Source organism: Zonotrichia albicollis, chromosome 7, assembly GCF_047830755.1.
Source record: "Zonotrichia albicollis isolate bZonAlb1 chromosome 7, bZonAlb1.hap1, whole genome shotgun sequence".
Taxonomy (NCBI): Eukaryota; Metazoa; Chordata; class Aves; order Passeriformes; family Passerellidae; genus Zonotrichia; species Zonotrichia albicollis.
In genome coordinates this window covers 21,117,229-21,132,912 of record NC_133825.1, presented here as the reverse complement: position 1 = coordinate 21,132,912, position 15,684 = coordinate 21,117,229, and the positions used below count along the sequence as shown (strand labels likewise).

Here is a 15,684-nt window from a genome sequence, read left to right as displayed (position 1 = left end):
AGCAAGGTCACTGAATCTCCTAACAATTGAAACATGTTTATTTATGCAAAGAGCAGACATGGCATGGGAATGCATGGGCCACGATTCCCCAGAAGTCCCGCCAAAGTCTCTTTAATCTTGTTCTGGAAGAACCACTTCTGGTAACGACAGTAATTTAGTTCTTTGCCTACTCAAACTTTGTTTTTCCTGCCAAGTCTGAAAGGATGCCAAGTGTGCTGTTTTCTCTGCTTTGAGCAGTTGTCACCTTTACACTGGACAGCAGTGCCTTATTCATGAAGCCTTTTGGCCCAAGAGTTCTGTGAAACACCACTGTTTCCTGGTCAGAACTGATGTGAGCAGAATTCATACCAAATACTCGTCTGCTGCCCATTACCAGCATTATGAGTCTGTGTAATGATGGGAAAAATTAGTCAGTAGTTAAGAATTGTATCTGAAGTGAAATGGAGTCTTCCCACACAAATTCAAACTTTTGTTTGTTTTGGCAGGAAGATACTGGAATTTTAGGCACTAACAGCAAAATGCAATAAAAAAGTGTTTAGGTCAACATGGTCTCTAAGGACTTCATATTGAAAATGTGCAGCCATGAGAGCTTGAACAAAAAACTAAACACGTTTCAGCAGACTCAAAGTTAACTCATCCCTGCAAAGAATGATGCCTCAGTTCTGTCTTCTGCTCACAAGCAGATCAATGCTATTCCAGACTAATCAAGGGAGCAAAACCACAATTTTTTTGAAAAGGAGATACTAACAGGAAGTTTACCAAAGATTTATCTAGGATCTGGTATTATGGCAAAGAAAAGGGAGGTCTTTCAGAAAAAACATACAAGCACAAACTACCTTACATTAAGTGACCAATGGCTAGGAATGTGATTTCTACCATTAACAGAAAACAGCGTGCAAAAGGAATAATAGAAACAATCCTCCCACTTCAGCTACCTTTGAGCAGAAAAAAGTCTCAGTAATAATGCTAATATTTCTGTCTAACATACTGTTAGTACATATAGTTTCTATTCTCTTGAAGACATTATCATTCAGTAAAGCTCTTATCTGTACAATTAACTTGTGAAATTTGGCACTGAGATATTGCCAGCCCAGCAAAGAGAAATTCCTATGAAAAACATTTCTCAAGCTTTTTATAACCATTCAAATAAAGACATCTTTGCACTATTCATCAGTGAGCACAATGCTGTTTTATACTACTGCACTCAATATCCAAGCAATATCCAGTTAAAATGCAAATTCTGGGTGCCTTAGTACTAAGAGCAATCTCTGTCAGGAAACTTCTTGTAATATTAAAACAATTTAAGTATATTGTTACCAAACTACTCATGATGGATACAGATCAACAGCCCTCATCTCAGGTTTCAATAGGTAACTAACTGCTCCATGAGAGGAGCAAAAGGAGCAAACAGCCTGATCTAACACAGAATTGCCCTCTATGTATCAAAAATAGAGGCCAACAGCTAAGGAGAACAAGCTTATCTCTGGAACTATTTTTGACAAGCTACTGCTTTGTAGCAATTTTTGGTGAATACGTCTTGGAGAAGTGAAGTCGTCAACACTCTAATTTCATATTACTGATCAAGACAGTATGACATATTTTAAAAAATTACACTTTCAACCTGAATGCACCTTCCCAAATGAAGGTGCTTCCAAGTCTAATGCTTTATCAGTTAATATTCTTTAGAAGGCCTAAAATACATAGAACATCTCTATGCCACTGCCTGGCAATGGCATTGTTTAACAAAAGGCAGTCCTCCCATGCTCAGTTTGCTTTGCTCAGATCAGAAATGATCCAGTGCCAAAAGAAGATTGATTACTGTTACTGGAACGAGCATTACCAGACACATGATCCTGACAGATTTCAGGCAGAGGACAGGCAGCAGCAGCAGTATTTGCTTTGTAAAACGAATCGGGAAGGTTGCGGCTGGCCTGGGAGGGTGGAGTGACACTGCACGGCTCAGCTGATGGAAGAGGTCGCTGCTGCCAAAGGAGGATATCCCACTCCGTGTTGCGTCATCCTGGCCCCCTCCGTGCACGGAGCCGCAGCACTGCCGGCACCCCGGCTAATCCAGCTCAGCCATCAACATCCCGGCTTCTCCCCCGCGCCGTGCCCCCTCCCTGCTCCAAAACTGAGGCCGTGCTGCTTCAGAGGACTGAAGGCAGGGGCTGAGAGTGGGAGCTGCTGTCTGCGGCACAGCCAAACTGTTCCAGCAGCTCGAGTCACAACATGTAACCTCACCCTGGTGAGAAATGCTCAACTCGTTTGGCTTCCCTACCACAGACACACAAAAGCACCAGCCCTTCCATGAACTGAACCTCCCTCTCCCTTTCCCTAGGATTCTCTCTCAGCCACTCTCTTTTTCTAGCTCTGTATTTGGCACGGGGAAAAAAAAAACATCTTGGTGAAGCAGGAGGGAAGAAGGGGTGTCAGGACAAAATTACATAGCATTTATTCAGGGCCATCTGTTATTCCAAGCCTCTAAGTACTATTTCTGTATCACCACAGTGTACCATCCAAGCCATAAGGAAGAGTTTATGGCTATTGTAATTGCAATCAGTTCAGCACAAATTGCAGTATCAAGTATTTTTTCTATTTGTCATAGAAGAGATTTTTAGATCTTCTTCTGAAGCAGCAAGGGGGGGAATCACTAATTCTCTTGTTCTTTAAATACACACACATTAATATATTAATGTGTTTCTAATTAATGGAGAGGCATTAAAATCAAGGGTACTGGAAATTTTTGCAGGCTATGGTAAGAAGAGTGTTTCTTTTTTAAGATATTAACATTTTCTGCTATTCATTTCCCAAGAGAACCAAAAATCAGGAAGGGGAATATCACTGTAATCATGCAAAGACCTGAAAATGAAAGCTTCAGAAGGAAGGATACTATCTTCTATCTGCTCTACAATTAATGGTACTGGTTAACCTTTAAAGGGGTCAGGTATTTTATCTGAAGGTGCTACAGTAGTATTCGTGGCACAGTACACACCTTGACATGATCAGATTAACTAGAATAATACAGTACCCAATATAACCTTTCACAGAACAAGGAACAATCTCTGTGAATAACCAATAGGAAATTGTTCCTGTAACACAGAACTTGAACATAAAATGCACTTAAACAATAGTAAAATCATGGCTTTGAAATAAATTAAATGGATAGTATTCATACACTAGTCAAATTTCTTACCTGATAGGGCTGAAAGGCACTATCTTCAGTTATGAAATCCAGCTGTTTGTCCACAAGGAATTCTACTGCAGTAATTGAATTGTATACACTTTTTCCAACCAATGGCTTGAATGTCTGTCAAGGAAAAAAGAGAAAATTAAGCAACTGAAAAAGCCCCTCAGCATATCAAACCCCCAAAACTGTATAAATACTGATGTATTTTTTCCATTAAAATAACAGTTACTAATTATACAAGAAAGGAGGATTTTGTGTTCTGTCGGTTTTTTCCTTTGTGCCGTTGGTGGAAAACCAGCCAGAAAAGAGAACTACACCAGCCATTCTTCCTTTCCTTCACTATGCTTGAGCAAGATTGCTTACCACAGAAGCTCAAAGTACAGGAGCACCATTCCATCCTAAACACAGAGCTCAGCCCGCAGCTCCTCTCTTCCTGCCTGCAGGACCAGCTAGCACAGCAGTGATTATACTAAGGACAGCTCAAGTGGAAGCAGACTGCAGAGAAATCCCTCCCCCCTCTTCCTGTTCTGAAATCGTTCACCTTGCCTCAAGTCAAGCATCTCATTTCCCTGCCCATCTCTGAACTGCTCTGACTCTGCTCCGCCGCCCCCGCAGCCGCTCCTCCCTGCAGCAGCAGCCGGCTGCTCCCTGCTCCGGCACTCCGCCCCCGAGCGCGCCTGGAGCGCCGGGCCGGGCGGTTCGCACAGGGCCGGGAGCCTCCCTCACCCACCCCCGGGCTGGGCAAGCAACAAGGTGCTGCCCACCTTCGCTGCTGGAGGAAGCGAGGAACCTCCCAGCCCTGCTGCAAAAGCCAGGCACAGAGAAAAGGCAGCAGGCTCCTCGACACCCTGGCACAGCCTTTGCCCAAAGCCCCTGCCCTCCCGCAGGCACAGCAGGATGCAGCAGGCAGGGCGCCATGGCTCCAGGAGCTCCCCTGAGAGGGGACAAGCAGGCAAAGCCTTCCCTGCTGGCTGGGTTTCCTGGAACAGAAGCACAAGGAGAGCCCAGCCGAGCGGGGATGTACCTACTGGGGATGAGTCAGGTGAAAAGGAAATCCCAGCGGATGGAGGGGAGAGAAATGCTGCTCTGAGGACAGACAGGAACAGCAAGAGGAAGACATCTGTGAACAAAAGAAATGACTGGCAGAAAGAACATGCAGGATGCTAGGGGAAAAAACATGGAGGGACAGAAAAAAATAAGAGGAAAGTTATTTTACAGGACACAAAAATAATAATGAGGGAAAACAGGAAAAGAAAAAAGCCCTTTGAGACCGATTCTAAATTTAAAAGGCAGGAGAAAAAGACAAAGAGGAGAAACAAGGGCAGGTCAAACCACATAGAGCACTGTGCAAATGTTACCAACATCTATAAAATGCTGCTTTAGCAGCTCACATGCAACATCCTGCAGCAAGAGACCCCAAGTACTTACAGGGGAAGGCAGGATCACCACGACCTATTTACAGCTGGTGAAACTGAGGCACGAAGCAATCCCATAACTTGACAAAAGCCACTAAGCAGGGCAGCAGCAGAGCCAGTGACCTGCCCTCAGCCAGTCTGCAGGCAGCTCCTGAGAGAGCACTCAAGGTTTTATCAGGCTTCATTACCTACTTTCAAAGGTGTTGCCTCGAGATTAGGCTAAATATAACCCAAGTGTCTCTGGAGCTTCAGCTCTGGCACTTACTAAACAAATGAGAGAATTCTTCATGGGAGATACATTATACTTTCTAATAAACCTATCAAACTTCACAAATGCTCCGACTGAATGCACAGCATTCTTGTTTCCATTTTATTTAAGGTTTCACTTCAGCTGCTACTCTTTCTCAGACAAGGAAGGAAAACAGCCAAACCTCTCCACCAATAGGTAACTAGATGAAAGGGCTGGAGGAGCAAGAGCATATGATAATATTCCAACTACAGAGTCCAAATAGTAAATAATTATTTAACCTCTAATAGCTAAGAAAGGGCCTTTGCTCTTGCATCACTTTCCTATAATGGATCTTGTATTGCTAATGCTTAAGAGAGGGTGGAGTTCACATCATGAAATTGCAAAGTGTTGAGTGTATAAACTCATAAGCAGATTTTTCTTTGAAAAAGCAAATTTTGTAGTCTTTCAGCTCTCTAACTGCCCCCATGTCTTCCCTCACACTGTTCTACTTTTCCCACAGTGCCTTCTCTCTAACTTTCTGAGCTATTATTCAGGTCAATAAATGAGTTTCCCACTACAAACAACAGGACATACCAAATCATCAGCTAAAACGAAACTGTGTGGAATGTGGCTTGCAGTTATCATTCAGGACTTAGACAACACTACAGATTAAGGTACATGTGAGCCACTGGTTTATCTTCCTACTGGTATTAAAAGAACTAATTCCAAATATAGATCTGTGAGTGTGATTATTCTGAGAAAAGAAACATAATGCCTTCTCCCTCACTTTCATAGATCTATGCCTCTAGACAGGTCAACGCCCCCAAAATACTCATGTGGAGGATGCAGGCTATCCCACAAGCACACAGGAAAAATATGTAAATAAATAAAGCAAAACCATGCCATGTCACACATCTCCTCCTATGAGGACAGCCACTCAGCTGCATAGTAAAAAACATTCCCACTATCAACAACAAAACACCACCCTTAAGGAAACGCCTTCTTGGAAAAGCAAAGTCCAGACTCCATCAGTTCCATGAGATAGGCAGGCCACCAAGGAGACACCCAGCCTGGGATAGGTTAGGGATTTGAAAAATTTTAAATGGAAGACAATACTGAATTTCACACTACATATCACACATGCCCAAAGACAAACAGACTGAGAGCACAGCAGACAAGAGTCAGCTATTACAGGTAAGCATATGAGGCACGTAATGACATGAAAATATAGATAAAAAGGTCCAACAAGTTCCTTGCAGATGCCCCTCTTTCCATTCCCAAAGTGGAGGAGAACTTGAAGGACAACCAAGCATACTGCCAGGAATCAGGAAAAACTAAACCTCTGTAAATTAAAATCTCCCTTTCAAACCTGTAGCTTGTAAAAGAAGTTTTATACGTTAACCCAATTCCCCAAAGACCACAACTGAGCAGAGGACTCAAGCACTGTGACATCTGGTTTTACCACTATTCCAACTGGATGCTTAAAAAAAAAAAATCCCACTTTTTCCCCCACCAGATTTCCCTGCTTAGCCAAAGGGAGCTCCATGAACACACACACACACTCTCTCTCTCTCTCTCTTTGGCTGCTTTGCTAACAAGTTCCCTGATGCTGAATAAAGGGTGTTTCTTACTCTGCCCCTCACCATCATTTCACCCTGGCTCATGCCAGAAATAACCTGCTTACAAGAGGCAGCTGGCACAGCACTGAGTCTGAGAATTGGATTCTGGATCTTCTGGAAATTCAAATATTATTTCAGAAGACATAAATTAGCATCACTTCACAGCAAACAATCACAAAATCATTCAACAGCATTCACCAAATACCAATACAGCAAATTACCCAGTGACAGCCTTTTCTTATGCCCAATAACACAAGTCATCTCTTTATTTATCTTTCCAAAAGCCCCATAGCAATCACAGGACCCACTTTCCCAAGGAAGCAGCAGCAAGCAAGCACACAGTGCATTTTTACCTCTGCCTAGTGCAATTAAGCAGCTGGAGCGGTGGCAATGTGCCTCCAGCATCGAGCAGGGAGCTCCCTGGCACCGGCCAGGGCTCCAGAAGCTGCTGCACCTCGACTGCTGCAGCCTGGGCGCTGCCAGGCTGTGACACCCAGAAGGCTCAATGCAGCAAATGCTCGGGTTACAGCTGAGCTCGCAGCTGCTGCCCAGCTCATCCCGCACGTAACACTGCCTCAGCTGCCTGCCTGGAGCTCGCAGCCTGCTTAGCTGGGCACGCTGTGCCGCAAGCCTGCTCCCCACACCACAAAAGCACATCCTACAATGCACACCTACCGCAGTGACCCTTTTTAAAAAATCTTTCTAGAGGAATTTATGCCGTAAGCCAAACAGACTTTTAAAGAGTTAATAATGTAATTCAGAAAGCTATTCTTGCACTAAAACATCTACATTCTATACTTCTTCCTCTTTAAAGCACAAAAATTGAAAATATTAATTAAACCTAATTTCTACGTGCTATTCAGTAAACTTTTCCACATATTGTTCTGTAGCCTTACTGTTTAGTCTGCAATAGCGCAAACACGGGCACCTTTTCTTTATGACACTTAATCATTCGAAACAGCTGTAGCTCTCTTCCAACGCCCGTTTGTTGCCATGGTTTGTACTCAGAGGCAGAATTACCGAGTGGAAAAGAGCGGACAATCAGTAAAGCAGATCTGACGTTAGAATCGAGCACGGGGTTTCCTCACTCGCGGATTACCCTGCCTGCAATCCCCACGGAAGCGGCCGTTTCCAGCCAAGGCGTTATTCCGGGCGGAACTCTCGCAGCCCTTGGCCGGGGGGGGCAGAAGGAAGTACCCGTCGGGACGCGGGGAGAAGGCAGCGCCAGCCGGGCCCGCTGCCCGCCGGGGCTGCCGCATGGCAGGGCGCACCAACGGCGCCCACGGCTGCTCCAACGGCGGCCTCAGTGCCGTTAACGGCCGGCACCGAGTCCTGCCGCTCCCGCACCCCGCCTCAACGGCATAAACTTAACCGAAGAAAGCAAAAAAAAAAAACCCCACAAAACCTCTTTTTTTTTTTTTTCCGAGCTCCCTTTCTCCCGTTTCCCGCGGGCGCAGGCCGCCCTGGGCGCCTCGGCGGGCGCAGGTGGTGCCCGGTACTCACGGTGTCCCGGGCTCGCCGCGCTCCCGTCCCCGCCGGGCCGCGCACAAAGCCGCCGTCGCCGGCCGCGTGCCGCGCCGCGCGCGCCCCCGCGGGAGCCCGTTCGTCACGTGCGCCGCTCCGCGCTCCGCAGGGATAGGACGGAGCGGGGCCGAGGGCCGCGACAGCCTCGCGGGCCGGGGGCGCGGCCCGTTCCGCCCCAGCAGCCTCCGAGGGCAAACAAAGGCGCCCGTCGCAAAGTTAAAGTGTCCGCGCGGGTATGTATCCCGCGGGGGAAGGCGCGGAGACGCCCCCCAGGCCCCCGAACGACAGAGGCAGATTGTCCCGCTCCCCCCACCCCGTCGGCCGGCACGCACCTCGCCCGGCGGCCCAGCCCGCGGGACCTCCGCGCCCGCCTCCGCCTTTGAACTCACAAGGAAAATGGTTCTCACCGCGCCGCTTCCGGGTCGGGCCGGGCGGCCGCGCCGGGGGCGGAGACTGCGGGGCCGGAGGAGGAGGCGGCGGGGAGGAGGACGACGACGACTCACCGCCCGCCCTTTGTGGGGCCGGCGCGGACTAGCGCGCAGCTGTGCGCTCTGCGGAGGCCCCGGCGCGTCCCCGCTGCTGGGTCATGGCGCGCTGCCGATGCCGCCGCTTACATAAGGGCGGGCGCGCAGTGCGCGGTGCCGGGGCGGGAGGAGCCGGGCGGGGAAGCACCGAGCCGAGCGTCGGGCGAGGAGAGCACGCCGCGGGAAGAGGCGGCGCTCGGCGGGCGCGGCCCGCGGCCACGTCCCGCGGGGGCGGAGTCGCGGGACACGTGTGGCCGTGGCTCGGGAGCGCGGCCGAGGCAGCCGGGGGCCTGGAGCCTCCTGCTGCCGCTGCTCCGCGCCGCAACCTCGAACTTCGGTTACTGCCACGGTACTTCCTCCCCCGGCGGAGCTGAGCCCGGCCTTGGAAAGCTGTTCTCTATCCTTCCCGCGGGTGGGCTCTGGAAAGTTAGCAAGCGAGGGCTGCAGCTCGTCCACTCAACGAAAGTGGAAAAAAAAAAAAAGGCAATAAAGAGGAAGGGCGGGTCAGGCATGAGCTCAGTGCCTGGTTTGGGTCCAGGAGCAGCCGGAGCAGAGGGCGGTGGGCGGCTCCGCTCCCCCCGGCGCCGCCAGAGCCGAGGTGCGCAGCCCAAAGGCTTCACCAGCAGCGCACAGCGGGGCTCAGCCCGAGGAATCGCGGAAAACCTCAAGCACAATTTTATCATTTCTAATATATAACCTGTTTTCTCCGTGACGACCCCCCACCCAACACCCCCCCCCCCAAAAAAAAAAAACCTCACGTGTTTTCACACTTTCCAACACTATCCAATGCCACTAACTAGTTGTTTACAGTTCACATGGAAACTTCAACTGAATAGTCCAGGGGGAGAAGGTTCAGGGGACACTTACCAATGAGAAAATTATTTCCTGAGAGAAATTTAGCAAAAACACCTGTAATATACTCCTTGAGCTTAGCTCACATAGATAAACATGGATAGTAAGAAAAAAAAAATAATCACAAGGGAGGCTGCAATAGAGACATTTGTTTTCCCCAATCTCTTTAAACATAAACAGCTGTACATTTTTCACTTCACGGAAAAAATACAAGGCGTGTCATTTGCCAAGAAAGTATGAGAATAATGGGAAATCAATGCATGACTACATCTCTGTTCTCATCTTGAATTATTCCAAATGATGTAAGCTTAAAGGTGTACTGGAATGCTATAACATAGTAAGCTCTGAAATAAAATACTTAGGTACAGCTAAACATTAAAGTTGAACTGGAATGCTTTCTACCCACCAGAGGCTTTTCTCCAGCAAACTGGTTTTCTTCCATAACAGCACACGAGCAAGGGCAGGAACCAGGCTACCTGTACATGGTGTTTGTACACTACCCAGCCTGTGCTCAAACCACATAACTGCAAGGCTCCTGGATTTCACTTGGAAAGGACACTAGCAGAGGCAGTTTATTGTATTGATTTTCCTTTTTAAGTGGTCTTCCATCCGGGCTGGCTGAAGGCAGCTGGGCAGCCTTATATGGCAGCAAGGCTGCGGGGAGGCAGCAGTGCCTTGAGCAGCCTCCATCTATTCCTGACCACCCAGACTGGACAGTTGCTCCTCTGCTTTCTGCACCCCTGCCACAGCCCCTCACCAGATCCACTCAGGTCTCACCACCAGCAGAACAGAGCTCACTGACCTCCTTGGTTCCCCACAACACACCTCCTGCCCCAGCCATGCCTTGGTAGGGCTGCACTGCCTTAGCTCCAGAGAAAAAAATTAAACATCTTAGTGACACCATTCTGACCTCATTTCCTTTCACTTTCTTTTCCTCCAGACCACCTCTCACTGGGTAGGGGGGAATAACACCCCACTTTCACCAGTACTGAGACAGGTCATGCAGAAGCAAAGACTGAAATGCAGCCTTACTCCAGGTTTGGGGCTGCAGTTTGCACTGCTCTTTCCCCTTTAGAATGGAAGTGTGCCTTGTTATCCACCACCCAACAGCAACAGGGCCATTTGTGAAGTGGGCAGGACAGTCTTTCACAGACTTGGTCCTTCAGAGGCCTCATCGCCACAAAGAAATAAAACTTGACCCATCAGTAATAGCTGACACAAGAAAATACCTTGGAACTCAGACTTTGCCAAGTAATCAATACACAAAGTATTTTTCCAAACTTAATTCTGTACTTGTATGATCTTCAATTTAACTTTTAAAGCACATTTCAGATTATCTCCAAGAAGTACTGAGCACCCAAAGAAATACCACTTACACCACTAGATTCCTCCCTTTCTCATACACTTTTAGGTTTTGTTTTACCCTTTCTCTTAAGAGCCCAGACACTTAATAGCTATTTCAGGAAGGGCAAAGAAATGAAAAATGCCTATTACAGAGCACAACATACTTCATGCTACTCTTGAACTCATGGTGCTGTGATAGCTGGGTGGTATGTAGTGCAACTGTCAAAGCAGGCAATCCTTAATAATATCCAAGACAGACACTATTAAAATACAAATCACAAGACGGTCTGGAGGACAGGCAAGTTTGCCCGTTTGGACAAAGCTTTATTAATAGATGGCCACTTAGTAACAAAGAATATTAATACCCAGCCCAGCACCACCAATTCATTACCACAGAGGGATTTTGCTAAAAATTCTCAAGATGCACCAGCTATGCATGGAATACTAACTCACCAATTCTTATTTACAAGAGTTTCACTCAAAGACATCCTCAGGAAAAACCCACTAAGTAGTGCAACACCTTCTGGAAGTTAAAAAAACCCAAGGAAATTGCTACTGGTATAATTGTTAATGTTAAGTAGGTTAAGGCAACATAAAGTGACGTTTACATCATTACTACTTGCAAAATTTACTATGATATATATGTGTATGTTCTTAACAAAACAGATTTGCCACATAAAGGTAAACTTCTAAATAAGAATTTAAAAAATTAGCATCTATCCAAGCCTGGTTTTGACATTTGCAAACTACTACACTTTAAAAAGGTTTATTTAGTAGTGACATTATTTTAGCACTATTTTCCACTACTGTTTGCTTCTTCTCACAATTGGGCCTGAGCTCTGTCAAACAAGCCATACTATAAGCTTGCAGAACAGAGCTGCCTTTGTTCTTTGGCACTGCCAGTCCCCTATGGAATCAGGCAGCACACTGAACTGCACTCGACAAACAATCCCTGACCTTCAATTACTGCCTTGGCTCACTGCCACAGGATACATGTATTACTGGTAACACAGCGTGCCCTATTTTGCAGATAATCACTAGAACTACAGATAATCATGAAAATCAACGGAAAAATGCAAACATTCCCTTCCTAAAATCGCAGTTACAACTTCCCCGGTGTGCTGCAGCCCAGCCCAGGCTCAGGCCACGCATGTGAGGACAGCAACACTGCAGGTTTTGTATTTTTAGCAACTGCATGAAAAATTCCAGGTGGTGGATGGCTTTGCCGTCCTCCGCTGGACGTTTTCAGTTTGTTTTTTGTTTGCTTTGAGGCGGAAGGTTGTGCTGGCACAGTTGTGCAAGAGCTGCTCTTTTTTTCCCCCCTGCTATTTTTCCCCTCGAGGGGCCTGGCAGGTTTTTCAGCAGGGCCCGGTGGCAGCTGCAGCCCTCGCACTTGCGGGCTGGCCGGCAGCCAGCGCCGGGCCCGGTGCCACCGCCCTGCTGGGAGCCACGGCCACCGGGAATGCCGCTCCGGCTCCAGGGCAGCCGCAGCACACACGGATCGGGGTTCTGCTGGCACCCCCTCGGGTTTCCTGCAGGCAGAGAAGCCCTGAACTGCAAACCCTGCAAACCCTGCTCCTGTGCTTCACGCCGCGCCAGGGAAACCCACGTGCGCGCTGCTGCGGGCCAGCAAAGAGCACATGCAAATATTGCAAATGAGTAAATATTTAAACTTGAAAACAAATGAAGGTTAGTTAAATCGGTCTTCAGTATTTAAATTAGCATTTTTTTCTACTTATCTTCTTCCTGTCTGTGCTGCTCCACATTTGCTTAGCAAGCAGAACCGTTTCATAGTGATAGTCCTGCAGATATTTCCTGCAGAAATAATGCAGTGTAAGGGCAGAGCCACGGTCAGCCTCGTGTTAGTGGAGAAATTAACTTTCTCATTATGCATTTGTGCAACCCATCGAGTTCTGACCCTGTACTTAAGTGCAGAAGCCAAAGTCCAAAGGAGAAATTAGTGTGTGTGAAACAATCATTACTACTGGAACTGCAACGTGAGAAATGCAGTAACTAGCATTCAGGTGCCAGTTCATTTGGCAAATTCTTCATTTAACTCTCCTTTTTTGATTATTGAGGTGGGCAAATCAGACATGCAAAAACTTCACCAGGCTATCTTTAGTAACTTTTCAAAACTGAGAAGCTGAGGACAATAGTGTACATGAAGGAACATATGCAACAGTACAGTTAATACACTCCGGATCAGTGCTAACTGATTTTACAGTATATTTAAAATTAATCCAATTTAAAATATGGTGTCTATCTTTTTTCATGTTTCCAATCTACTTTTAAAACCAATTTTGTCCTTCCCTGGGCAGGCATCATGGGGTTTAATGCTGCATGCATCAACATGACTGTGCAATTTTCCCCATTACTTCATCCCCATCTACTACATCATACCAGTACTGTTAACACAACTGTGGGAATAAGCCCTGTTAGTGATCTGGTGCTATATCTGTGGCTGAATCAGTGTCCCTGCTGTAACAGGAGACCAATAATTGTGATAAAAGAAAAACCAGATGCATGGCCTTAAAAAAAATTCATCATTGTAGTCAATAGAATTGTATGAGTTTTCTTATTTGCTGGACAGTGCTCTAACTCCAGATTTATGTTCAAATACAAAATATTGAGCAGTCTCTCAGGCATCACTTTGTGGATGTCTCATTTTAAGCCCAACATCACTGCAAAACACTTGTGTTTTCCTAATCCCCCTTCCCTCATTAATTGATCCAAAATTCTGGGACCCTTGCCACTCACTCAAATTGAGTAACATCAATGTCACCTTATGTGTGACCTGCTCTCTCACTTCTTGGTGCAGGCCTTTCTAACAAAGCTTATAAAACACATTTTTCTACCCATCCCCATAGTTCAGAGCACCAGCCTATATTGCCGATATTCATTCTGCTTTTCATTCTGGCCTTAATAAATGCACACATGTTCAGATGCAAAATGCTGTCACAAACACTCCCAGCCACTCTTTGCATTCCTTCCCCCAGCAGTCCCATTACATCACACTGCACTTCCCGACACAGCACCTTCCAATCCTGGTATCACTCATTTACCAATTTCAGGAACAATTTACTGACGACACTAGCAAAGCTGATTCACTGACATCTTTCCATTTTCTCTTTACAACTCTGCCTGCTGTATTGACCTCTGAAACCTCGACAATGGCTTGGGCACTGCTTGATGGAAGCCTCATCTTCCCTCATAAGCAATGCCTTCTATTTCCCACCTCCTGTCTCTGTGTGTCATCTGCCCTTGACTCACTCTCAGATTTTAACTCTGTGCAGAAAGGAACCCTTTTCATTCTGTGCTTGTTGTAGAACTCATTGGACAAGGGAATTCTGGACTTTCAGGTGAGTTTTCAATTGTCAGGGTAATGTGCCATAACATTCATTAACCTTGGGACAGATTCTGTCTTCTACAAAGCAAGCACAACAGCTTCAAGTTCATAAAGCACAACAGCTTCAAGTTCATAATGTTCTTACCCACACTCCGTCTGCAATATTCATCAAACCCTCTTCAACTTGGGTGCCATCCATGTTTTGCAGGATTCATGCTTTTTCAGCCTTCTTGCTTCCACCACAGTGATGCCAAACTCCATCCAACTCATTTCTTGGCTTTTCTTTCTTCATCCAGCCCTATCAGCAACATTCACAATGTTCTTGCATCCTTCTCCCCTATAACTTACTGGTTGTAACATTCATTTACCTGGCCTCCTTCCAGCCTCACCTCCAGTAAAACAACCTTAGTAAGAAAATCAGCTTCAGGCTTCTAAACATCCACAGCATTTCTGCTCTTCTGATTCAGCAGCACTGTCGTGTCCCTCTCATGCTTCCTACTAATTGAAGTCCATTACAGAACAGGAGTCCACCTTTCACCCTCCTACTATTTCCTGTTCCTCTCAGATGACATTCCCAACTGCCTCTCAGAAGCTCACCTTGCTTCCTGTGTCACTCAGATCTAGCTTTCATAAGGTCCCTTTCTGTTCTTATTACCCAGAACCTAAATACCTGCCTCACCTTTTTCCATCTTATCCCCTACATATTTGTTAACTTGAATTTCCAGAGCACTGAGGGTTTTTTTCCCAATTCTGCTGTTTTTTCAGCTCTTCTGCCCTGCCCCTCCCTGTCCTTTGTCTAGAGCATCTTATTCACCAGCTTAGTCATCTTCCTGTCTTTTTAATGGACTGTGTTTTATTTTGCATTTTTCTGCTTGCTCTTCACCAAAACAACTGGGGAGCATCCTCACCACAAAAGCTCAGCTTCCCACTGAAGCTGAGGCTGCTTGATGGCTCAGGCTGCTGGCAGGCCCTTTGGTCAGGGACTCCTGCTGGAAAGCAGCCCTGGCTCCATCGGAGGCGAGTCAGGGTGCGGTTCTGAGGGAGCCTCTCTGCAGGCATCACTTCCTCTTACAGCAGTGGTGAGCATGCACCAGTGCTGGGATTTTCCATTCCTGCAGCCCCACAGGACTCTGGTAACATCAAATGCTCCCTACATGCCTGACACCACACCCAGGGCATGCAATGTAGCCTGGGCACGATGCTATAAAATGGTCACTTGAGCAGTAGGCTGGGACAACTCAGTTCAGAGAGTGGAACTGGCTCTTGAAACAGAGCTGGATATGATAAAGAGGAGCTCCTGTTTGGAGTTATTTGCAATAGCAAAAGCCTCAAAAATACACAGAAGGCGAAGAAAAATACTGAAAAAACATCAAGAACTGATAGCAGTATTTTAAAAGAACACTTCATAGAAGCTGAAAGAGGGGAATACCTCCTTCATGTTATCATGTGAATAAAGCTGTTGTATATAAATTTGGATTCAGTTTCTGACAAGCAAAAGACTCCTCAGGGCCACTCCTCAAGGTCTACATTTACTCCCTTAGAGCAGTGCATTTCACTGTTTATCAGATACAACAAGAGCTGTTCACTCTGCAACATACTCTGAACTGGGAAGGAAGAGGGTGGTCCAGGGACAGTGAATAGTTA

The 15,684-nt window shown here is 46.6% G+C and overlaps 1 protein-coding gene across 12 annotated transcripts in view; it reads right to left on the bottom strand.

The window, feature by feature from the left end:
- JMJD1C (jumonji domain containing 1C) overlaps window positions 1-15,684 on the bottom strand; it is a 157,859-nt gene that overhangs the window by 52,434 nt on the left and 89,741 nt on the right. For 3 of the 12 annotated variants that reach the window (XM_074544572.1, XM_074544571.1, XM_074544578.1), the window contains exon 3: window positions 3,194-3,307. In XM_074544572.1, the coding sequence (XP_074400673.1) occupies window positions 3,194-3,307 (114 nt within the window). Of the gene's footprint in view, window positions 1-3,193; window positions 3,308-3,550; window positions 3,688-7,953; window positions 8,162-8,306; window positions 8,536-15,684 lie in introns of those variants that run through there. The other 9 variants (XM_074544576.1, XM_074544581.1, XM_074544574.1 and 6 more) reach the window with 5 other exon arrangements.